The 25,731-nt window shown below is 45.7% G+C and overlaps 2 protein-coding genes across 10 annotated transcripts in view; both read left to right on the top strand.

The window, feature by feature from the left end:
* Positions 1-2,635, top strand: part of SLC29A1 (solute carrier family 29 member 1 (Augustine blood group)) — an 85,703-nt gene extending 83,068 nt beyond the window's left edge. For all 9 annotated transcript variants that reach the window (XM_083434646.1, XM_083434647.1, XM_083434649.1 and 6 more), the window contains one exon: positions 1,210-2,635. In XM_083434646.1, coding sequence (XP_083290772.1) covers positions 1,210-1,321 — 112 coding nt within the window. In that variant the 3' untranslated portion in view covers positions 1,322-2,635. The remainder of the gene's footprint in view (positions 1-1,209) is intronic.
* A 5,883-nt stretch (positions 2,636-8,518) lies between these two features.
* HSP90AB1 (heat shock protein 90 alpha family class B member 1) lies at positions 8,519-24,656 on the top strand. Its single transcript, XM_083434633.1, has 12 exons — positions 8,519-8,817; positions 10,623-10,775; positions 14,044-14,250; positions 15,055-15,214; positions 17,315-17,448; positions 18,280-18,594; positions 19,483-19,648; positions 20,481-20,671; positions 21,121-21,268; positions 22,094-22,362; positions 22,658-22,991; positions 24,063-24,656. The coding sequence occupies exons 2-12, from the start codon at positions 10,623-10,625 to the stop codon at positions 24,170-24,172; spliced, it is 2,187 nt and encodes a 728-aa protein (XP_083290759.1). The 5' UTR covers positions 8,519-8,817; the 3' UTR covers positions 24,173-24,656.
* Positions 24,657-25,731: the final 1,075 nt, after the last annotated feature.

Genomic DNA, 25,731 nt, shown 5'->3' with positions numbered 1-25,731 from the left:
TATTTTTGCCTGCCCTTGAAATCAAAATGTGAAGGTAAAGGCACAGCTTGCAAAGCACCATCAGCTGATTATTGGGCCTTGTGAGGCATTGTTTGGGTGTTTCAATGCTAGCCTACATCATAATAATAACAACAATAATAGTATATTTTATTATGATGTAATGATCTCAATAATAGCCAAAATATGTACAAAATGCTTTTGTTTCGTTTTGGGCAACCCTAAAATAAGCACACCCTTAAATAAGCTTTCAGCCTCCACCACAAATGATGAATATCAATACCTCCCAACTTCCACTAGATGGTGCTGTTTTATGTCATTAATAGTCAAAATAGGTAGCCAGTCAAACACAATCCCCTCCAGGCAAGCAAGAGGCTTTATCAGAGTTCAAGGACACATTACAGTCATGCAAACAAACAAGTTGATGAGGGTGTGGGAGAGGAACAGTGATGTGGCACAGCTGGGGATGGGTGTAGCCTGGTGAGAGGCCCTAGGGCCAGATAGAGAGGACTGAACATTTGTCCCCTGGACCTAAGATTCTTCACCCATGAGGTAGTGGCACAGCAATAAAACTGCTAGCACATTTGCAAAGCTAAGCAGGGTCTGGTCCGGTTTAAAATTGGATGGGGCACCCTGTGTTGAGATTCCTGCATTGCAGGGGGTTGGACTGGATGACCCTCGGGGTCCCTTCCAACTTTACAGTTCTATGATTCTAGTTAATCTCAACCATTGATAATAATTGCCAGCTCCTTTCTAGTGCTTGAGGCCCCAGCTTCAGTCCATCAACCAGATATGCCAAGGTGGGAGCTGCATGCAGGGTTTGTGCTTCCCTTGAGCTCCCTTAGCAGCATAATGTTGGGCCACCTCTGCATTTCTGGTTTGGGATTAGCAAGCTATTGCCTGGGTTTTCTGCACAGCACTGCCCATGCACTTGGCGCACTGGTGCCTACAGAGTGACGGAAACAAACGAAACCTTAAAGGCAGGCCTCTGCCCCACGGTGCTTACACTCTTAAATGGGAGAGGCGAAGGGAAGAATATAAGCATGCCCAGCTACATGCCTCTGGCATCTCCAGGCAGAGCTGGCACGCCTGCTGTCTGAAACCCTTTGTTGGGCTGACTCACTGAAAGGACTGTGTGCAAGCAGTTGGTGGCTTGGGTAACAGGGTGTCGGCCCTGAACTGACCAGGTTTTCTCCTTCCTTCCCCCACTAGGAAAGTGCTGTCCCACGAAGCAGAGACGGCTGGGACCATCATGGCATTCTTCCTCTCGTTGGGCCTGGCCTTGGGGGCTGTCCTTTCCTTCCCAATCCGACAAGCCATCTAACAGACACACTCTGAGTGCTTTGCGGGCAGAGGATCAGCTCAGAGAGGCCACAGTGCCAGGGAAGATGTTTTGCCTGCTGCCCGGGAATTCACTGCCTTAGCTGACTCAAGCACTTCTTGGCCTGCAGTGGGGCTGCGCTAGCGGCCTGGCTCTTCTTCTGTGCAATACGCCCAGCCTTCCCATCTTTTCTACTGCCAGCTGTGAATGACCTCCACTTCCAAGGATTGTGCCAACCCTCTGCGCTCCCGTTGACATCGGGGTATTTGCCTGTCCTGCCTCCCAAACCCAGGACCATTTACTGTGTTTCCTTATGGGGGACTGGCTTAAGAATGTCTGCCCTGCTTCTATTTTTTATAACACCATTGCAGTCTCCGCTGCTCTGTAAAAGGGATTCTTCCCCTGCACCTCACTGCCACTTCAGTCTCCCACCCTTGCTTTGGTTGGAAGGACTTGCTCCTAAGTGTCCAAGCTTCTCTGGCGTCTGCTTTGCTATCTGATGGGGGAAATCCCAATGGTTTGGCAATAATTACAGGTTACACCCAGAGTTGTGTCAATCGGGTGTCCTGTCCTGCCTCTGGAAGGCAACCCTTCTCTTGAGGTGGACTTCTGGCACTCCCAAGCCACATTTCCCCAAGGCATAGCTGGTTTCTGTCTATGAAAAGAGCATGGTAAGAGTGCCAAGTCCGAAGAGGAGGACCTTGACTACTCCTGACCCATAACTGGCGGAAGTGTGTGTGTGAATATATATATATATATAGAATATGACTGAGCAAGCCAATGATGGAGAGCATTGCTTTCGACAGCCATAGTCCTGGAGTCTCGAATTACTCCCTATTACTTTGCCTTTGTAAATATGTGTGTGCATTTGCCATTTTGTATACAAACAGAACATGCCCCGGTTTTAAAACTGCCTCCATGTCTTTGACAGCTTTCTACTCACATGGTCACCAGGTGGCAGCACTGAAGGAGTGCATTTTAATGCATGGAATTCAGGAAATGCTATAGTGGATGGCAGACCTCATCCCATACTCTCCCCTGCCCTGGTTGTTTAGAGCAAAGGCCCAAGGCACTTGCAATCCATTCTCAGCTTGTCTCCTGCCCTCCTTGGATTTATAAAGCTCAGGATTGTAGTTGTTTTGTTTGTACTCTGTTTAAAAAAAGGCAATGCTTGTGATATATATTTTTTATTTTGTTTGGGGGGGAGGAGAAGCTCATAGTCCTCTAGTGTGTGGAAGAGATTTGTATTATTAAATTAGGAGATGCATTAAAAATAGGACTGCTTTTTTATAATTAAAAAACATGCCTGGAATCTTATCTTGTGAAAGGTGTGGAATAAAGTGTATGGGAGGTAAAGGTTCGCAATGAACAGCACTTTCCATATATGCCTGCAGAGATGTTCTGTTGTAAGTGTGTATAAAGTAAAGGTAAAGGGACCCCTGACCATTAGGTCCAGTCGTGGCCGACTCTGGGGTTGCGGCGCTCATCTCACTTTATTGGCTGAGGGAGCTGGCGTACAGCTTCCGGGTCATGTGGCCAGCATGACTAAGCTGCATCTGGCGAACCAGAGCAGCGCACAGAAATGCCATTTACCTTCCCGCCGGAGGGGTACCTATTTATCTACTTGCACTTTGACGTGCTTTCGAACTGCTAGGTTGGCAGGAGCAGGGACCGAGAAACGGGAGCTCACCCTGTTGCTGGGATTCTAACCGCCGGCCTTCTGATTGGCAAGCCCTAAGCTCTGTGGTTTAACCCACAGCGTGTGTATAGGACTGCAGAATTGTTAATTATTAGGATGGTTAAATATGAAGAGAGAAATTAGGGGAAGAGCACTTGGATGAGATTGTATCCAGCACTTGGGTGAGAGCACAGCCAAACACTACTAGAAGAAATGACCAGACATGTTAAAAGGTTGATGGTGTGTTAGCACTGAACGAACTACAAGGACTGAGTTATGTTAAATGCTCTGCAGGCAGTTTGCATTTTGAAACTCCCTCCACCCCTTTCCCACCACAAAGAACAATGGGTGGAGAGAAGTTCGAGGCAGAATGTCTTGCCTGCTCAGCTCCACTCCAGAAAATAATGCTTTGACAGTTTTTCCACTAGTTACTGCAATTTTGTATCTGGAAACTTCAGCTGGTGGGCGGGGGGGTGGGGGGTGGAGGTGGTACAACATTCAAGGGAGGAGGGGGAGAAGTATTAAGTATAAGTAGACAAATGTCAACTACAAGAGGTAAAACTTTCCAAACATTGCTTTGGCTTCTGAAGGCAATAGTAGAACTAGAACACCACCTGTTGGCCATATTTCTATACTGCAAGGCAAAAGTTGGGTTTTTTAAAGAACTCATTCTCAAAATATATTTCCCTGAAATTTTATATCCGAGCAAACATTTGAGTCCCATTTTAAGACGGCTCTATGATAACCTTGTTGAAATGTAGTGACCAAAACTGTACACAGTATTCAAAGTTTGACTGAACTACAGTGATATCTCGGGTTAAGTACTTAATTCGTTCTGGAGGTCCGTACTTAACCTGAAACTGTTCTTAACCTGAAGCACCACTTTAGCTAATGGGGCCTCCTGCTGCTGCCGTGCCGCTGGAGCACGATTTCTGTTCTCATCCTGAAGCAAAGTTCTTAACCTGAAGCACTATTTCTGGGTTAGCGGAGTCTGTAACCTGAAGCGTATGCAACCTGAAGTGTATGTAACCTGAGGTACCACTGAATAGATGTTTGTATATTGGCATTATGATATGGACAGTTCTGTCGTTGTTCCCTTTCTTAGAGATCCTAGCATGAGATTCACCAGTTCAACATTTTCATGGAGCTATCTACTATGCACCAAAGATCTTTTTCCTGGACAGTCATTGTCTGTTCCAATCCCATAATAAACATCTAGGTAAAGTTAGGATTTTTTGCCCCACTTTCTTACACAGAATTGCATTTTTCATATTAATAGCCATTCTCTCAGTTTGAAGAGATCCTTTTGGAGCAGAACAGTTTAACATTCAATCTCTCTTCCCAGGGAACTCTGGGAGTTGTAGCTTTCTGATGGGAATAGGCGCCTCCTAAGAACTCTCAGCATCCTTAATGCGCTACATTTCCCATGATTCTTTGGGGGGAAGCCATGAATTTAAAGTGGTGCGATGCTACTTTAAATGTAAAGTGCAGATGGGGCCATTATTAGTGGGCAGGAGATGCCGGTTCAAATTCCTACTAAGCTATATAAAGCTTAGCGGGCAGCAGCAGAGTGACAGTTTTCCCTTGTATCTATTTTGTCTCTCTCACATTTATATCCCCCGCCTCTTTCTCCAGGGCTTCCAGAGTGGTGGGCACATGATAGCACATGGATGAAGTTACCCCATTTTATCATCCTCACAAACAGGCCTGTGAAGCAGGCTAGGCTGAGAGGTCACCAGGGTTTGTGGGCCACCAGGATTGTGAACCCTCTCATGGCTTGCTGGGCACCCGGCAGGCAGTCCCTCCTGCTTTTGCAGCACCAGTTACACCAGGGGTTGTCAACCTGGTCCCTACCGCCCACTAGTAGGCGTTTCAGGATTCTAGGTGGGCGGTAGGGGTTTTACGGCACAAGCTGAATCCTCCTTCCATCAAGCGCTGGTGGGCGGTAAGGAAATTTTACTATCAAGAAAGATGCATTAGTGGGCAGTAGGTATAAAAAGGTTGACCACAGCTGAGTTACACAAACAAAAATAAATACAATTACAGTGGTATCTCGGGTTACATACGCTTCAAGTTACATATGCTTCAGGTTACAGACTCCGCTAACCCAGAAATAGTACCTCGGGTTAAGAACTTTGCTTCAGGATGAGAACAGAAATCGTGCTTCGGCAGCGTGGCGGCAGCAGGAGGCCCCATTAGCTAAAGTGGTCCTTCAGGTTAAGAACAGTTTCAGGTTAAGAACGGACCTCCGGAACGGATTACGTTCTTAACCCGAGGTACCACTGTACTATCTGGCCTATACAGAGGTAGGCTAGGCAGAAAGCAGATCAGGATTTATTGGTAATATTCTGGATGATTTTTAGTAGATGGCCAAAATGTGTCACTCCCCCACAGCAAACGGCACTGTTGAAATCAAGAAAAATTATGGGGGGGGGGGGGAGAATGCTAGCTGGGTTCAATTCTGGTCCTCACACACACACAAAAATCCTAGATTTCAGAACTATTTATTGACATTTGCATGCCGGTTGCTGGATCTCATTGGTGAGCACACGACGCATTTAAAGCACACCACAACAAAAAAAGGATCCCGGGAAATGTAGTTTAAGGGTGCTGGGAATTGTAGTTCTATGTAGAGCTAAGCTACAGTTCCCAGCATTCTTGGGGGTCTGGGTGGTTTAAATGCGCGGCTTGTGCGGCAGAGGCCTGAGTTAAGGCTCCCCCTGGTGGCCACACAATGAGCCCGCCGCTGCGTCAGAAGCATTCCCGCAAGGCGGGAAAGCGGGCGCGAGGTAAAAGAAAGCCACAAGCCGAACAGGGAGGGAGGGAGCGAGGAGCCTCGCGAAGAAACTACTGGAAGGAGGTCGCAGCACAGCCAACCGTCTCCCTACGCCACCCCATGCAGAGTACCTCAAGAAAAATAGTCCCCGCACAGCCTCGCCGTCGCACGCCAATCAAAGCCGGCGGCCGCGGCTCCGCCTCGGACCTCGGGGGAGCGCGACTGCGCATGCGTACACCGGGAGGGTTCTCGCAAAGCAAATCTGCACCCGGGAGCCGTGATTCCGTTCTGAAGCAGAGATTGTCTATAGTGCCCATTTGGCCCTTGCTCTCCGCGGGCGTTTATAGGCAAACCGGCCCATAGGAAGCACTCAGGTGCCTGAGTTGAGAACGGGAACGCACACAGCAATAGGCGAGAGCGCCTCTGGGCATGTACAGAGTGCTTTGTCCACAGACACAAGGTGGGAGGGGCGCGGGAAGCGGAGTCAGGGCTTTGGGGCGAAAAGAGTGCGGGGCCCCATTGCCCTGCCTTGGGCTTTCGAACGCAAAGGGCTCTCCTTTGATTACAGGAAATGTGTAGTAATCTGGCTATTAAAAGATCTGGGGGAGGCGGGAGAACTGAATCGGCCCCAGAGCCTCTGCGTTTCCTCCCACAGCTTTCTCTTTCACTTAAGAGGGAAAGATCTTGTGGGTCCCACAATGTCAGCTCCAGCCTGAGAGACGAAGCTGTAGCAGGGCAAGGACGTTCCTCCTCCAGTGTGTGAGGAGAGGAGCGCAACTCACAATCGAGCACATCTCTGTTTTCATTCGTGCATTCCAGCTATTAATTAGCTGCTTTTCAGGGCCAAGGCCCCACATGCAGAGAGAAAATGTAGACACATGGATAGTTATGTACACCTAAGTGCGTATGGTCATTTCACATGACTAGTTTTTAAAAGTTTTCCAGCAGATTTCTATTCTTCCAACTAATCTAATGACACTTGGGTCATTTAAAGCAGTAATCCTGGTAATGTTTCAGTTTGTGTCCTCCAGCATTCAGTTCATCAAGACCTGAAAAGCATTTGAAAGGCCAGTTGAACCTGGTGGATCCTGATCCAAATGGAAAGTACTGTCATAGGTGAAGCATTTACACAGGGCCTTAGCTACGGGGGGGGGGGGTGGGATAGCCAGATTTTTTTGCCCTGGGTTAAGCCTCCAGATAGGCACCATTGAGGCTCCCAGACTTTGTATGTCTGGACGCAATTGTGCACCCCGGGTGTGCCAAACCAGGTCTTTAACCGAGTGAAATAAAGCCTAGTTTCAGCCCTGTTTTGACACTTGATGCTTAAATTGGTTTTTAGCATTTTCTGTGTTTGTAATTGTAACATATTTACATGCATCTGATTTTGAACTGGCTCTCTTCAGCTCTTTGTCCTAGTTTGACAGCATTCCTTTCCACAATTATTATTATTATTATTATTATTATTGAGAGAAGCTCTTCTACAGGAGTCTGAGCACTGAAATAAAAGCTCTTCTACAACTCTCTGAAAGTAGGGTCTTTTATCCTGAAGCCTGTTGGTCACAACATGCTGCAAAGCCAATACCAATTTAATGAAATACTAATTTTGTGTTGTTTACCCTGCCTTTGTGGCAGGTTACAATAAATTAAATACTGTTTCTAAAAACCTGTGCATCCAACCACTAGGCCCGCCAGACTCTTGTGGCACCTTAAAAACTACAAAGATTTCATAGAATGAATGGAATTCACTTTGTCACATTGCCAAACTGAAACCCATTTTCCAGGGATGTGGAACCAGATGTTGTTGAACTACATCTCCCATCACTCCTGGCCATTAGTCATGGTGGCTGGTGCTACTGGGAATTGGAGTTCAACAACAGTTTGAAAGGCTACAGATTCTCCACCTCTTTGGTAGTCTGTGGAAGCTGATCCCACAATAAACGGTCCCTGAGCAACTACCGTTTGTGCTACAACAGATTTAGCTTTTTGAATTAGGGTTAACAAGGTTATAAATCTGGCAGAACTGCAACACTTTCAATGGATCGAGATTAACCAGTTACACACATTACCTTTTATTTTAGCCAAAAAGCCAAGATGGAATCATATAAAAGCTTTTTAGGCAAAAAAATTGCTGGGTATACAGTATTTGGCCTAGAGAAGAGATTAATAGATTAAGGGGAGGAATAATAGTCCTACAATATCTAAAGAGTTGTCACAGAAGGCAAGAGTAGGACCCATGGGCGGGAATTTCAGGGAAGCAATTTCCAGTTAAATACTGGGGTGAGAGCTATGTGACCTGCAAAAAGACTGCCTTGAGAGGCATTGGGCTCTCCTTTGCTGGAGACTGGGCTGCCATCTTTTAAGGCATACCATATTTGCATCCAGCATCGAAGATCCTGCATAGAGATCTACCTGGATAGATCTACCTCCAAGGTAACTTTCACCTCTAATATTCCAGGATTGCAGTGAAAATATAAGTATTTATTTTTATTTTTTAAAAACTGTAACTGGACTATCTTAAAAGAAGCGTTCTTCTTCCTCACATAAGGAATTCCTCTTCTGAAAATGTTGACTGAGGGTACACGCCTCCATCATCACAAAACGAAATATCTGTTTACAGTTTACTTGATTCTGAACTCTACACTTCCCATTCAAATTAATGCACATTTGATGGGTTAACCTGCGAGCTAATCGACGTCTTTAACAGACCGCACTTATCATCTGCACATCGTTCGTTATTCCTAGCCATTCCTTTCGAAACGGCACGGGGAGAAGAAGCGTGACCCGGGAGTCCCTGAGCTTCAGAAGGACCAAGCAAGAAGAAGAGCCGTCGAAGTGCGAAGGGGAGGGAGGAGGCTGTCGGAGCCCATCCGAGCACCAGCCCCTTTAAGGCGGAGGGAGCAAAGGGACGCGAGGCTCCGCACTCAGCCGCACTCAGCCGCTATATAGGTCTGCAAGAGGCGGTCCGCGCTCCTCTCCTGGCTGTGCCGCGATCTCTGTCGTCAAGACCAGGCCGTGCTCCAGGCTTATCTCCCGCCGTCGATCAAAGTAAGCGGGGTGGTGGTGGCCTGAATCCCCCCACCCACCCCATTCCCAAAAGAAGGGCGCCGCGTGAAGCGACGGCGGTGTCCCGAGGGATGCTGCGGGTAGAAGGGCAGAGGAGCGGCGCCGCACCTGCTTCCTCCGGGGGGCCATGTGCCCGCCGCCGCCGCCTCTTCCTCGGCTAGGTCGGGCCCCAGGCCCCGCGAAGGGTTTCCTCAGAGGCGCCGCTGACAGGATCGGCCGCGCAGACACGCGTGGGTGGGGGAGGGGGCCCAGCGCCGCCCGGCTGAGGAGAGGCGCGCGCGCTCGTGGGCCTAGCCAGGCCCGGTGCCCGAGCGCGTCATTCTCAGGGCCCGGAGCCCTGGCGCCTCCCGCAGCCCCTTCCGCCCTCCCTCGAGGCCTTGCGGCTTCTCTTCCCTGCGCTCGGCTCTTCTTCTTACCGGCCTTGGCTGAGCGCAGTTCCTCGCGGGGGAGAAGGTGTGAAAGAGAAGCAAAACCACCCGATCATGGTGGATGGTGGCGGTTGCTGCTGTTGCCGCCGCCCTAATGGCGCTCATCTTCTAACGGCTTAAGTGGCCGGTTCAACAATGGCTCGCCTGGTCTCGGGTATCGCCTTGTGCCGAAAGGGAATCGGTTTAGCCTCGGCTTCCTGAAGCAGCCGGCTTTTATCCCAGATGCAGCTAAGAAAGCAGGAGAAATTAGACGGGAGGGAACTTAGATCTAGGAATTCCCATTGTTTCAACTTAGGTTTAAATCTTGCTTATTGGGTTTTTACAAATGGCGGGCCAGTGAATGAAAACGTCGGGGAAGTTAAGCCTGCTGGCCCCCTGCACTACTGCAAAACATGTGATGCAAGAAGATGCCTGCCGGTGGCCTTGATCTAGTTCAGCCTTGCACTAATCCTGGCAGGAGATAAGTCCTTTTTGTTCGCAGGAGCCGAGGAAGAAAGATAGCGGTATCCCAGGAAATGTTCAGTGAATCTTTCTTTGATTCTAGCAAGCTGAAGTTCAGGACTCCATCATGCAGTGTCAGACTAACAGGGATGGGGAACCTATCAGCCTCCAGATGCTGTAAGGCTCCTGCTCCTGCGAACATGGCCACTAGTCAAGGATGATGGAAGTTGCAGTCCAACAGAAACTGGAAGACCATAGCTTCTCGTTCTTGCTGTGTAGACATAGCATGTGCAGCTGAACTACACATAGTGTCTCTGCGTCACATCTTTGCTCTTGCAAACTTGACTAGCTAGCTTTCAGGAGGTCACTATCGCTGCCCAATGTTTGTAGGAGGACAACAATGTGGGGATATGCCTTTCAAGGTGGTCGTAAGGCTTACTGAGTTAATTTATACTAACCTCACTGAACACAAAGGTTCCAGGGTGGATCACATCAATGTAAAATACAACACTAAAAACAGTTTAAAAAACAAATTAGAATACAACTAGAGTGGGTCCTAGAATATATTTAAGTGTCAACGGCTAGGATAAAGAGATGTGTCTTCAGCATAAGACAAAAACAGGATGGTGTCAGATGCACCACTAGAAAGGGAATTCCACAATTTAAGGCCCACCACACTTGAACTTCTGAGGGTGCCACAGCTACCAAGAGGACCCCCTCTGCTTATCTGAGCACCTAAGAGGATCTGTAGGGCAAGGAGGTGGTCTTTCAGGTAGTTGGGGCCTAGTTTGGGGCTTTTAACAGCAGTGTGAGCTCCATAAATTAAACCTGGAAACAAATTAGCAACTGATGAAGTTGTAAATGTTAGTACTGTATCCCTGTATGACAAAGATATTGACTTCTTGGTTTGTATTCCAGATGCCTGAAGAAATCCAAACCCAGCATGGCGAAGAGGAGGTGGAAACCTTTGCCTTCCAGGCAGAGATTGCCCAGCTTATGTCCCTGATAATCAACACCTTTTACTCCAACAAGGAAATCTTTATGCGGGAGATCATTTCCAACGCCTCTGATGTGAGTATGTTGACCTAGAGTTGGGAGGAAGGAGAAGAGCTGTGTGGAAGAAGGAATAATACTTAAATCTAGAATTTAAATAATTTATTTAGAGTTTCCCATTGGAACGTCATATATTTCCCAAACAGTGGTACACGCTCATTAGTTGAGCTATCCACAAACATTTAATTAAATAGAGCATTTATACTGTCTAGGAGGCTACACTACATGCCAGCCATTTCTTCTAGTTGCAGAACACACCTGTTCTGTCCTGATCCCAAAAACACAAAGTAGAAGACAATCCAAAAACTCCATTGCAGCATGCCTGTGCACTTTTTTTTTTGTTTATTTAGAGACTGTTAAGTGCCCATAGCTTTCTAGAAGCAAGGCTTGGGCAGAGCAAGCTGTTAGGACATCTACTTTTTCTGTTTTCGTATTCATAATGTCAGTTATGGAGTAGGTTGCAGAGTTCAAGAAGTTCAAGAATATGGCGGTCTTCAAAACTACTGATCTGTGGACAAAATGAAGCCTGCTGGGGTCCTGCTTTGCCTTGCAAGGCCCACCTGCCATAACACGGCATAAGGTGTGGGGCATAGAAAGCTACAGAGGAATAATTGGGTGCCTTATACTGTTTTCCTGGTTGTTTCTCTGCAAGTGGGGCTTGCCATGGGTGTCTTTAAAACTTTGCATCGATGGCAGGCCCTGGGCACAATAGTATGGGTCTCCCAGTGATCCACAGAATGGCATTTCCTGGACCAAGAGTCTAGATCCTGGTGCATTTCATCACTTGCTGGAGTCTAGCCCCCAGTATCAAACCTATAACAAGCAGCAGTATAATATGGAATCTATTGCACAGTCCCAAACCGATAGTAACAACATAGTACATAACCTTTTGTGCCATTTGGTAATGATTGATCTTGAAAAATGTATTTTTACAGTGGGTCTTTATTTTTGAAGAAATGCACCCTTTTCCCTCAGTGTATTTGAGTTTTCACATAATTTTATTCAGATTTAATTGTCCTATCTTTTTAGAAAGATAAACTTGGGATTTTTTCTTCTTCAAATCTGATTAAATGATTTCCCCTCATCTTGGCAATACTGAAAAAAAGGCTTGGCAGTAGGGACAAACAGATTTGATCAAGCCAACTGCTGGTATTAACTAGAAGTGAGCACTCACTTTGCATCTTTTTCTAGGTAAAGCTGGTTACCTTAGAAGTTCAGATTGGGACAACCTTCCCAACCTGTTGCCCTTTAGATGTTGTTGGACCCCAGCGCCCATCAGCCCCAGCCAGTGTGGCTAGCGGTCAGAGATGATGGGAGCTGTGGTCTAATAACATTGGAGGACCACAGGTTGGGGAAGCCTACACTATAGCATGCAATCTCTTGAGAGTGTTAGGAAGGTAGACAGTGTGGACAGATTCCTACATTTAAAAACCCTGCTGGAACAAACCAAAGATGCATTTAGTCTGGCATCTTGTTTTTGTCATTGGATAGCCAAATGCTCTGAAGATGCCCAAAAGAAGGGCATGAAGACATGTCGCCATTGTTTGCCGGTTGCTACAGAGCAGCTGTTTGTGGTTATAATGGCTGATTGTATTCCCCTTTTAAATCCTCTAAGCCAGTGGCGATTGCCACACCTTATGACGACAAATTCTATAATTCTGCATTGTGTGCTGAAATACTTACTTGGTCCTAAATCTGCTGCCCAAATTTTGTTGGGTCTAGTATTATATATGAGAGAGAGAGAGAGAGCTCACACACAATTTCCTCTTACCTTTTTTTTAGCATCATGAATAATTTTATAAAGCTCCCTCCTATTCTCCCTTCAGGAGTAGGTTGCCCAGCAGCAATGTTGATTGCCACTTCCTGGGAAGGACAAGGGTGGGTGCAGTGGTAGGAGTGCTGGATTGGTTCTGTTGTGTAGCCCCAACCTCCTCACTGCCTAGCCCCTCTCCTTTCCCATCAACGGCAACCACGGGGGGGCTCTTGCTGTTGGTGTGCCTCACCAGTTGAGCCGCTCCTACCTTCCTTAGTTTATGAATAAGAGAGGGAGGACTTCATACTCTTCCTTCCAGGAGAGCAACAACCCTGTGTCAGGTTTGCTTCTGGGACTTCGTTTAAGCAGAACCTTCTCATGCAGAAGCAGCGTTCTGACATGGATTGATCACATTGGCTCAATTTCTTCCTCTCACCCTCAGAAGCAGCTTTGCAGTAGGCATGTGCTAACAAGTGCTGGGGGAACTGGTTCACCTCTCCGTCATACTGCTCTGAGATTTTACTCATCCCTTTCTGAACGGGCTTTGTTCCTTCTTAAGCCTCCGGCAGAGTTTTGTTTTGACGGTATCGCTGGCTCTAGTGGGCCCCTTTAAAGTCCTACCTGGAAACAATGATTGGAATGGATTTCAGCATGGCTCCAGTTCTAGGGTGTGGGCAAGTGTTGGCATCACATTTCAAAATAGTCTAATAAACAGATGAGAATCCAAAACAAACAAAAAAATGCCTAAGTGAAATACTCATAGTAAAAAAAGGGGGGGTCCAATATGTTCCAGTAGCCTAACAAGTTTTAAAAAGTAGAAATAAGAAATAACTGTTGCAAGTTTGCTTTATGAGAGTGTTAACTTCTGTGTCATGATAAAGTCATATTTGAGCAGAATGAACTTCCTAGGATAAGCGTTATTCCTGAGGTCCAGTGGTTACCCTGTAGTCCTAGGTAATGTTTTTTTAAAAAAACAACAAGGAATGTACTATTTTTTACAGAAACAAAAACGCTCCATTGTTTTTTTAAAGCCGTATAACAACATTAAAATGGAATTGGTGATACAAGTAAAATGCTAACATTTTCTCTGCCCTATTTTGAGAAGTTGTCAAGAATTAAATGGATTTATGTTAGGTTTGGTCTTCAGAAGTTTCTCTTCCTCATTCATTTCAGTAACGACAAATTGGATCCCCAAGCTTTGTAAATTCCATGCAATTTAACAGCAAAGAAAGTGAAAGTTGGGCGGGGGGGGGGCTTAAACATCACAGGACAACTGATTGCCATCATCATTGGATATGTGGAATATAAAGTGACTGAGATTTGTATTTTTATATAACAAATTTCAAACAGCTACTTAGCATCACAACAATGCTGTTAACTTTGACAGTGGTTTGTAGATCTGTAAAATCTGAAAACTGATAGCATGAAACATTTTGTTTGCTTACATGCAGTTCTGTGGAAGTGATACAGATTCTGAAATTGAGATTGTCTGTTCGATCATCCCATCCTTACCTATTTTTTCTTGTCTCATAGGCACTGGACAAAATCCGCTATGAGAGTCTGACAGATCCCTCAAAGCTGGAAAGTGGCAAAGAGCTGAAGATAGATATCATTCCCAATCCCCATGATCGCACCCTCACCTTGGTGGACACCGGTATTGGCATGACAAAGGCAGATCTTATCAACAATCTGGGCACCATTGCGAAGTCTGGCACCAAAGCCTTCATGGAAGCCTTGCAGGTGGGTGGCTGGTGGATGAGATTTTTGGAAAGGATGGAGAGCAACAACTTTAGTTTGTTGACTTAAATAAGTAGAGAGACCATGGATCTGGCATATAGAGGCATGCTTGAATTTCACATTCAAAGAAACTGGGATTCTTTAGCAAGAAAACCTGAATCTCTTACTTAACATCTATATTAGAAATTAAAGTAATTACATGCAAAGTAGGCAAATTGGTGTTTATTTAACAACAGTCTACTGGAGAGGAACAGAGAACTGTACAGAGTATCTAATCCCCTTGATAAGTGGAAAATATTGTCTCATGAGCTCGTCTGAGAATTTCATCAGCCACTATCCATGCACTTTATGGTAGGGAACCTGTGCTCTTCCTGATGCCACCTGATTTAAATTCCTACCATCCCAGGCCATTGGCCGTGTTCTCTGGGGCTGATGAGAGTTGGTTTCCAGTAAATTAGGGCCACAGGTCCCGCTCCCTGATTTTAAGAGGAAGAAGGCTGCTTTTAATACAATCAAAACCGAGGCTTTCAGGATGTTGAATCCTTTGCCTATGAATTTTCATTTTTTTCACAAAATTCAGCACCTCGCTCATAAGCTGCTTCACTGTTTTGTACCATTCCTATTTTTAAAATAAACAAAAAAATCTAAATTCATTATAAAGGTGCATCTAACCTGGGTGTTGCCTTATTTCCTGCCAGCTCTTCATGTCTAGAACATAGCTTTCTGGTCATTTAGAAACTCTGTGTATGCATATGTATAAGTTAGCTTTCCTTTCCAGACATCTAGTCTCTCTTCTTCCATCTACAGGCTGGTGCAGACATCTCCATGATTGGACAGTTCGGTGTGGGCTTTTACTCTGCTTACCTTGTGGCTGAGAAGGTTGTGGTTATCACCAAGCACAACGATGATGAACAGTATGCCTGGGAGTCATCTGCAGGCGGCTCCTTCACTGTCAAAACTGACCATGGTATGTGATGGCAGATGCCCCCAAAAGCAAGTGATCAAGGGGTTCTCAAATGCTTTCTTGAATTAGAAGTAGAAGGGGGAATGTGGCAGTATCATACATGACCCAAAAGTAGGAATCATAGTACAGTGGTACTTGGGTTACAAACACTTTGGGTTACAGACTCCACTAACCCAGAAGTAGTTCCTTGGGTTAAGAACTTTACCTTAGGATGAGAACAGAAATCGCTGAAATTAGCTAAAGTGGTACATCAGGTTAAGAACAGTTCCAGGTTATGAACAGATCTCTGGAACAAATTAAGTACATAACCAGAGGTACCACTATAATTCTTCCTCTTCTTTTCTGCCCTCTGCTGGTGAGGTTGAGAAGTAACCAGCAAAAAAGACTTGTTACCCAGGAGACCTTTCAGTCATTTCCAAAAGAGCACGGAGGTTGGGACATCATTCATGGTGCAGCAGCACATGTTATGTGCTGGGACTTCCTGCATCATTTACAGTTCATTTGGGATCTCTCTTTCTGATTCTGTGAGGCAGATTGAGCGTGAAGTGACATTTTTTTCACTTTTAAATAATATTTTATTAAACAGAATGTATAAATAGCATCTCTTCTCCACCACAGAATTCTCAAAAGCATTCCATAAGGGAATAAAAAAGAAACCATAATTATCTGTTGATGCAAGAGATACGAAATAAATGTATTATCTGCGTCACCTCATGCTTTTCATATTTCTGAGGCAGCTATAAATAGGTGTCCTTGCATATTGTCATTAGGTGCATAGCTTGAGTTTGCAGGGGAGGAAATGGCAACGCTAGTTGTCAATCAAGATGTCGACCCAGTGTGCGACAGCTGTAAAAAAGACAAATTCCATACTAGGATCATTAGGAAATGAATTGAAAATAAAACTGTCAATATCACAAGTGCCAATATCACAAGTGTTGTTATAAAAATCTGGAATGCATCTGAAGCACGGAGGGAAAATTGTGGCATTTAGGACTTTTTAGTTTAGAGAAAAGGCAAGTAAGAGGTGACATAGAAGTTTGAAAAATTAAGCATGGCATGGAGAAAGTGGATAGAGAAATGTTTTTCTCCCTCATAACACTAGAACTCCTGGGCATCTAATGAAACTGAATGTTGGAGGTTTGGGGACAGGAAGAAAGGCATTCATTCAGTAGCACAAAGATAAACTTTGTTTATCTTGTTTATCTTTGCTCCCACCAAAACAGTGATAGCCACCAACTTGGATGGCTTTAAAAGAGGATTAGGGAAGTTTGTGGAGGATAAGGCTCTCAATGGCTGAGGGAGAGCACTCCTGTTTGTGAATTTGACACAGGCATCTGGTTAGCCCCTTATGAACAGGATGCTGGACTAGATAGGCCATTGGCCTGATCCAGCAGGCTCTTACCTTCTTTCTAGTAGCCTCATAAAAGGGACGCAGGTGGCGCTGTGGGTTAAACCACAGAGCCTAGGACTTGCCGATCAGAAGGTCAGCGGTTCGAATCCCCGTGACGGGGTGAGCTCCCATTGCTCAGTCCCTACTCCTGCCAACCTAGCAGTTGGAAAGCACGTCAAAGTGCAAGTAGATAAATAGGTAACGCTCCGGCGGGAAGGTAAATGGTATTACCATGTGCTGCTCTGGTTCGCCAGAAGCGGCTTAGTCGTGCTGGCCACATGACCCGGAAGCTGTACGCCGGCTCCCTTGGCCAATAAAGCGAAATGAGCGCCACAATCCCAGAGTCACAACTGGTCCTAATGGTCAGGGGCTACCTTTAGTAGCCTCGTAGGTTTCCTCTGAACAATCTTAGGCTGCATATGTACACTTAAGAAAGAGTTCTTACCAATTATAAGACCTACGACTTGCTCTTAGAAGAGAAAAACTAAGTTTTTTATATCAGCCTCTCCAAAACAAGGACTACCTCCCCCAGTAATGGCCAGTCTTCCACCTGCTGGAGATGTTGGCTCTGACCAGGAACACTTTCTAAGGAACCGCAGATCTGACATGGCCTTCCAGAGTCTCCCACCAGCCTTCGCCAACCTAGTGCTCCCCAGATGTTTTGGACTGCATCTCCGCAACCCAGGCTTAGTTCCTCTTGTTCTTTGTTTTAGGCGAACCCATTGGCCGTGGTACCAAAGTGATCTTGCACCTGAAGGAAGATCAGACTGAATACCTGGAGGAACGTCGCATCAAGGAAGTGGTGAAGAAGCACTCTCAGTTCATCGGCTACCCTATCACCCTCTATGTACGTATACAAGAGGAGCTGCTCCAGGGGGTCAAGGGAGTTTCATTTCCACAGCCACCTTTAGGGGTGTGGTGGAAACTGTTCCACATTGTGCTGCTGTTGGAGTGCTAAAGTCTCTCCATGAAGGAGAGCCCAGGCATGGTATGTGAAGGAGGGAGAGCTGGACTATTCATATGCTGCCTGTACTTTTAGAGAAATCCTGCAGCTTTTGAAACAGATTTTATAGGAGCATTGTACTGGCTTGTGGCTTAGACGGCTGTTGATGTTATTTATTGAATTTCGTTTCAGACTGGGACCCACCTTCAACACAAAAATAGATTTGGGAATCCGTTTCTTAATTTTTGTTATATATTTCTATTGCAGTTAGTGCTGCTGTTAATGAGCCTTAAATCAGACCATGACCCATGGGTGAAGTCTTGCATGCTTTAAAGTGTTTAGGGTGCTAAAGTGAAGTGGCTCTTGCAATTTCAAGTGCGGCTTCACTTGGGAAGCATTCTCTTGTGTAAAGCAGCTCCATCCTGTGGTGGGCTTTTTAAAAAGTTCTGCCACATCTTGGGTTGTGGCCTGGTCACAGGCCTGAGAAAGCAGTGGCCACACTTTAGATGGTAGTGGTGTTTTGAAACTGCTCCCTTGACTAGCATGAGAAGCAGAAGGGCTAAACTTTCTACCTGGTGGAAGTATAGGTGTGAAGTTGGCAAGACAAAGGGTGCCTCTCTGTGTCTGCATGCTTCATACACGGTACATTAATCCCCCATTCTCTGAATATGTCCCACGCCCAGGTTATCCCTCTTGATAAACCTGCAGTACAGTAACAAGGTTCTCTTCTTGCAGCTGGAGAAGGAGCGTGAGAAGGAAATCAGCGACGATGAGGCGGAGGAGGAAAAAGTGGAGAAGGAGGATGAAGAGGCAGCCCCCAAGGATGAGGAGGAGAAGCCCAAGATTGAAGATGTGGGCTCAGATGAGGAGGAGGAAGGTGGCAAGAGCAAGAAGAAGACCAAGAAGATCAAGGAAAAGTACATCGACCAGGAGGAACTGAACAAGACCAAACCCATCTGGACCCGAAACCCTGATGACATCACTCAGGAGGAGTATGGCGAGTTCTACAAGAGCTTGACTAATGATTGGGAAGACCATCTGGCTGTTAAGGTGAGAGTGGTAGATATCTCTGCTGATATCTACTGTACTTGGTTCTCTGTATTGAGCAAAGGCCCAGAGAAATTAGCAGACAAGATGGCAATACAGGGCAGCAGCGTCTGCTGACTAAAAAACTGAGCCCTTAAATAGGGTTGCCATACGTCTGGAATTTCCTGGGCATACCCAGAATACTGTGGTTGGCAGCAGTGCCCAGGCAGAAATTAGCAAAATGTCTGAAAAAATCCAGATGTATGGCAACCTTTTATGTCCAGATTTTTGAAATATGGCAACCCTAACTGTGAAGAATGTATGCATTATTATGTGAAGGGGATAGAAGAGACCGCTTCATGGAGGAAGAAGCTTGCAGTTCTCCACTGCAATATATTTTCTAAGTGTCGCTAGGTTTCATTAGAGTTGCCTGCACCCATTCATAGCTGCCCAGTGGATAGAAGTATAGCAGTATGTTTTAAAGTATTAACTGAGGTATCATTGAAAAGTTTAAAAAACAAACAACCCCCCCCCCTCAGGCTAGAGGAGAGAAGGATCTCTTGAATGAAATTATTGGAACTAGGTGTATGGCTGCCAGATTCCATGCTGGGGCAAGTTTTTGTCCATTTCCAGCTGTGTTCTGGGTTGCAAATGAACAGGTGCAGCTTCTCTTGTCCATATAGCACTAATGGAATAAGTGGCACCTGTTGAACTCTACTGGGGTGCAAGAAATTCTAGCACGGTGAAGCTTCCTCTGAAGCTTCTGAAGCTTCCTCTTGCCTAGCAAGTTTTGCCAGGAATATCTAACAAGTCCAGTCCACACAGATGTCTTCCTATGGTACTTTTGCTGCCAGTGTGTGTTTTCCCCAAAGGGCTGCTCACTAGCTCATCTGATGTTCCCAAACTTCACAGCACTTCTCTGTGGAGGGGCAGCTGGAATTCCGGGCGCTTCTCTTCATCCCACGCCGGGCCCCGTTTGACCTCTTTGAGAACAAGAAGAAAAAGAACAACATCAAGCTGTATGTGAGGCGCGTCTTCATTATGGACAGCTGTGATGAACTCATCCCAGAGTACCTGAGTAAGCTCCCTCTCTGTGTTCCTGCCTTACCTCACTTAGAATATTGGGCTGTTTTTATCGCCCTTGTTTGACCCATCTCTGCAATGCCAGTATTGAAGTATCATTTCATTCTGGTTTTTCAAACTCCCAGAACCAAGGTGGCATCGCTAGATGCTTATGGACTACAATTCCCATCATCCTTAATCATTGGTCATGCTAGATGGAGCTGATGGGAATTGGAGTGACACATGTTCCCCATCACTGATCTCTAGCAAAGCTGTATCTCCCACCCCAGCCAGCCTGGCTTAGTGTACTCATTTATCTTCCTCTGCTATTTGTAGAACTGTGGCGGGGCGGGCGGGAATTAGTGCAAGGGGTCATGACATAGGTTAGCTCCCTCTGTGCAAGTTCTCTTTGCGCTGTTCCTCCCAAACACCCGAGGCTTGCATTTCCAATTGGGCACTGTTTTGCTTATGAAATGCTTTCGTAGGTTGGGATGAAATACCACCTGGCCTAACCTGCCACCTACCCGTTCATACTAAATAATAGTAATACTGCACAACATTGGTCCAAGGAAGAGAATCAAACCATACAGCAATTCTATGGCAAACCAAACCATATGAAAATTCTCAGGGTGGAGACTCTGAAAATGAGCAAAGCTCTTCTGCTGAGTTCTGCAAAGGGCGCTTTTGGGGAAGGCTGAATTGCCATGTATGTACACACTTTCTTGTCCCTTCTCCCTGGATCACTTATGTAGAACAAAGAAATGGTACTCTCTTACTCAGATTACCTATCAGTTGTCATGGCTCGCTTAGTCTCTGATTTTATTTCTTCCTTTCTTTTGTTAAATCAGACTTCATCCGGGGTGTAGTGGACTCCGAGGATCTGCCCCTGAACATCTCCCGTGAGATGCTGCAACAAAGCAAGATTCTCAAAGTGATTCGCAAGAACATCGTCAAGAAATGCCTGGAGCTTTTTGCAGAGCTGGCGGAGGACAAAGAAAACTACAAGAAGTTCTACGAAGCCTTCTCCAAAAATCTCAAGGTGAGAGCTGACCAGCCCACTGTCTCAGGCTGGATTGAGCACAGTAATTTGGGCAGTAAAACAATCTGCTGCAGTAGAATTTCTTGCTCCTGACTTCTACTACCTTGTTTTGTTTTTAATTATGGGAAGTGTTCTTTAAAAAAAACAGTTCTAGTCCTCATGATTGTGAAAAGGCTGGGAAATCTTCAGGCCGTAAGCTCAGAAAAGGGGAGAGTGAAGCTAAGCAGTAATGTTACATTATCAGATTGACTCTAGCCTGAACACCTGTTGCCCTGCATGTCCATTTATTAGCCTGGCCAGTTGGGTACCTATTTATTTAGAGTCCAGTTCTTCTCTCCCCAACCACCCTGGGTTGGGCTGCCCATCTGTCAATAGTGACATTTTTTTGCCCACACTATTTGGAATCTATAAATACAAATAAATGCATCTAAAACATCTTTTGCCCATAGCTGGGGATCCATGAGGACTCTACCAACAGGAAACGCCTGTCAGAACTGTTGCGGTACCACACTTCCCACTCTGGCGACGAGATGAATTCCCTCTCCGAATATGTGTCCCGTATGAAGGAAAACCAGAAAAGCATCTATTACATCACAGGTAAATAATACCTGCTGTCAGGACAAAGCTGATTAAACCTTTTCTCCTCACAGTGGAATGATGAGTCCTTTGAGCAGAAATCTTTGGTTATAGTGGAACCTGGGAATTTTATTTCCACTGAACTCACCTTGGCTGCTCTGGCATCAATTTCTGAGTTATTTGTGCCTTTGGTCAATTCTCCTTAATAGATTACCTTCCTTGGATCTTCTGGGGGTGGTGGCTCTTTTCTTTAATTGAAGAGAGATTGAAAACCCAACTCTAATTTTCATGATTCCAGAGACATGAGCTAAAAACCTCCAAGTTTTAATTAAACGTTGTGAAACCAGTAAGAGTTAATTCAGAAGGACTTCCAAATATCTGTCAATTCTTTTACACATCTTTGCCCTTTAGAGTTCCAGTCTAATTTCTCAGTGCATGATAAAAAATGGGAAAACACACCTTTCAAGGTCCTAAATTGCACGATCCACATAATGTGTGCTTATTAAATTACGCAAAAGGGAGGCACATTTATAATAGGAACTGAAGCTTAGATTCAGCAAATGTAGACAGAAATACATCTTGATTTGCTGTGTACTAGAATATTGGTCTCTATTAGAAGATAACCTTGGTGCCCTCTGTTTTGAGTGTTGGGTGCAAAAATCTCCTGTTTTGATACCTTCCTAGTCTTGCCAGGTTTGGGGGCCCCATCCACAAGGCTTAGCAAAATGCAAGACCAGCTGAAACATGCTTGTTATGAGAGCATCATTACTCTCTTTAAAAATGGAGCTTTGTTGGAGCCCATGATGTGCAGCCTGATGTTAGCTCCTCTAATCTCTTGTGCTGCAGGTGAGAGCAAGGAGCAGGTGGCTAACTCTGCCTTTGTGGAGCGAGTGAGGAAACGTGGTTTTGAGGTGGTGTACATGACAGAGCCCATTGATGAGTATAGCGTCCAGCAGCTGAAGGAATTTGATGGCAAGACCTTGGTGTCCGTCACCAAAGAAGGGCTGGAGCTGCCAGAGGATGAGGACGAGAAGAAGAAGATGGAGGAGAGCAAAGCCAAGTTTGAGAACCTTTGCAAACTCATGAAGGAAATCCTGGAGAAGAAAGTTGAAAAGGTGAGTGTGCTTTGTCCCATTATCTGCCTGACCACACACATTTGCAAAGAAGGCAGAGGGCCTTCTTGGTAGTGGTGCCCTCCCTTCAGATCTCAAGGGGATAAAGAATTATACAACTTTTAGAAGACATCTGAAGGCAGCCCTGTATCAGGAGGTTTTTAAAGCTTGTTTTTATTATATTTTTAGATGTGCTGTAAGCCACCCAGAGTGGCTGGGGAAACCCAGCCAGATGGGTTAAGAATAATAAACATTTTTTGATGAAGGCTCATGATTTGGCATCTGGTGTCTTATCTAGGTGACGGTCTCAAACAGGCTGGTCTCCTCACCCTGCTGTATTGTCACCAGCACCTATGGCTGGACCGCCAACATGGAACGTATCATGAAGGCCCAGGCCTTGCGAGACAACTCCACCATGGGCTACATGATGGCCAAGAAGCACCTGGAGATCAATCCTGACCACCCCATTGTAGAGACACTGCGTCAGAAGGCGGAGGCAGACAAGAACGACAAGGCCGTCAAGGACCTTGTGGTGCTGCTCTTTGAGACAGCACTGCTTTCCTCTGGCTTCTCCTTGGAGGATCCACAGACTCACTCCAACCGTATCTATAGGATGATCAAGCTGGGGCTCGGTGAGTTGCTGGGAGATGGGGAGCAGCAAAGTCTATTTCTTCTGCTATTGAGGAAATGGAATATGGCAAGTTAAGAGAGGTTTATAGCCTTTTTGTGACCCTGATGCATTCAATCCAGGGCTTGTCAAACAACTTGGGGTTTTTGGCCTCAGGAAGGTCCAATTTACTTGGTTACTCTAGCCACAAATGCACACTCATTCTTCTCTAGCCTCAGGGGAAACTTTGTTGTGGCAGTGGTGGTGGGAACATTAATGTGGGTTAGTCACATAGAATTGTGACGTGAAAAGGCCAGGAGAGGTATAGCAGTGGGGGGAGTGTTTTTATAAGTGAGGCCTGGTGAGCAGAAGGATGTGAAATTGCCTGTAGCTGGTGTGGAAAGCAGACTTGGAACCTAAATGTCAATTAATTTTGGGAGTACCAAGAAAGGATTCCAGCCTGTAACACAAGGTGGTGGATGTGAAGGTATGAGAGCCCAAGCTAAGATTGGACCTTTTCCATGACTTTGCTACTGATGGAAGTGTCTGTTCTCTCAGTACCTCCCCCCAGCATCTACAACATGGAGATAACTTTGCCACACCTTTCCAGGCTGTTGTAAGCATTACTGAGATTGTGATGGATATTGGCAAATGTTCTTTAGTCTGCCAAATTTTTCTAAAAATTGTAGATATATAGGAGCTTCCATGAAGGGCATTCTATAGTACTGCAGTATAAGGCTGACAAGTCTTTGCTTTGTTACTGCTACATGTGTGGCCTTATTAAAGCCCTGTTAGAGCACTGAATCTCCTTGTATGTAAACAAACCTGCAGGGAAAAGCAGCAGGTCATGGCTCTGAGCCCTCCACACGCTTGAGGACAAAGGCCTAAAGTGAGGATCCTTCTCTCTTCATGGAGGCTCCTCACTTCAGGCCCTCATGCTTTTGGAGGGCTCCAAACTGAGTACAACCGATGTGCCACAGGGGGGCATGATGATTGCTTGCAAATGAGAAAGGAATACAAGTCTGGCTCTTAAAGAGACCCTTTCTAGCCTTGAATGGCCTAAAAATGATTTTCTATTGCACACTTACTATTTCAGGGATTGATGAAGATGAGGTTGCTGCTGAAGAGCCTAGTGCCGCTGTCTCTGAAGATATTCCCCCTCTGGAAGGAGACGAGGATGCCTCACGCATGGAGGAAGTGGATTAAAGAGAGGGCGCTGACCTCCCCCTCTGTCTTGCCCCCATCCATTCCCTGCACCATCGCCTTGCTCAGGAATACTGGCTCCGGCAGTGCTCTGGCATGCCTTCGTAAGCAGTCTCTCACTACCTTCCTGTATAATTGGTAGCCAGTGTGACAAGGGGTCTCCACACCTATCTGATCTGTCTTTCTGCTTGTTTAGAAAAAATGCTGCTTTAGGGGAAAGGGACCGGCCCACTGGTTTTAGGTTTTCCCTCCCCCCATGCGGGTTTTATCCTTTTTCTGCTGGGCCACCAAGCATCCATCCTACCATAGCTGAGGTGAACACAGTGAATGTCCTCCCCACTAATAGAGCAGTGAGTTGACTCCTTGCCTCCCTCCCTCACTGCTGCCCTTTGTCCTCAGAGAGCAGGGACTTGTACTCTTGTTGGCTGTTTGTATTTGGTTTTGTTTTACTGGAATTAAAATAACAAAGAATGTGGTTTACAATGAAGTGGTATTCTGATGGATTTCTTTTCTTGTGGAGCACATGGACCTTGTCACAAACTGGTGCAGAGAGCCATACCTGCCCCCCAATCAAGAGTGGAAACTGGTTCCTAGTTCAGGTGTCATGTGCCAGAACACCCTGACCTTCTTGAGTTTGTGTGTACATGTGGAATTCTGAGAAAGTGTTGTGGGCACTCCAGCCTCAAAATGGCTCCTCTTGCATTTGCATGATATTTACATGGAGTATTCCCCTAAACCAATATCAAACGACAGATCTGACATCTAAAAATCCTAGACCCAGCAATTGTCATTACAAACACTGGATTCTCAAAACAAATCCTTACGGTTTTCACAAGGATTCTTCCGCAAATTATAAATAAATTAAAGCCACGTGGCATTGGTTTTTTACACTGGGCAGAAACATGCCATGGAACAAAACTGTAGACCTCAAATGTGATGTTTTTAGGGGATTCCTTGTGGGCAAACCTTAAAAAAACCATGCATATACATGCCAGAGTAAAAATGTTCCTCATGGTGCCCCAAAACCTCCACCCTGGAACCCACATTGCTGCTTCCATTGCCGCATTCATGCTGGTTAGAGGGCATACGGAGATAACTGAGTGTGGAGGAATGGCTCTGGGCAAGAACAAACCTCCAGCAATTCAATCTGTTTCAATGGGTTCAGGTTCTCATGGGTTCCAGGTCTCTCTTGGCCTTGGTGGGTGCATGTGCTTTATGGGCACCATGTTGGGGAATCCCAACTGCAGGTTGTTAGGGGAAGCATCTTTAGGTGCCTCCATATGAAGTGCGTTGAGCAAAATGGTACGGTATCACAGTCGCTTTTGGAAACACACTTGGTCTGTTGGCCATAAGTTACCCATCCCTGCTCCCCGTTGTCATTGTGCAACAAGATGACTTATTTTCAAGTCAGTTCTCTTTTAGAAAAATCCACCTGCTTAGTTTCGTCTCCCGAAGGTGGTAGGACTATTTTGGCATGTTCAGAGACTGTCTCTTAAGTAGTCAAATTTCTTACATGCTTCTCTTTACTGACATCTGCTCTGCAGCAGGGGTTGTCAACTGCT

This window comes from Podarcis tiliguerta (assembly GCF_965153285.1).
Source record: "Podarcis tiliguerta genome assembly, chromosome: 3".
In the NCBI taxonomy this organism is placed as follows: domain Eukaryota; kingdom Metazoa; phylum Chordata; class Lepidosauria; order Squamata; family Lacertidae; genus Podarcis; species Podarcis tiliguerta.
This window is presented reverse-complemented; position numbering and strand designations above follow the sequence as displayed.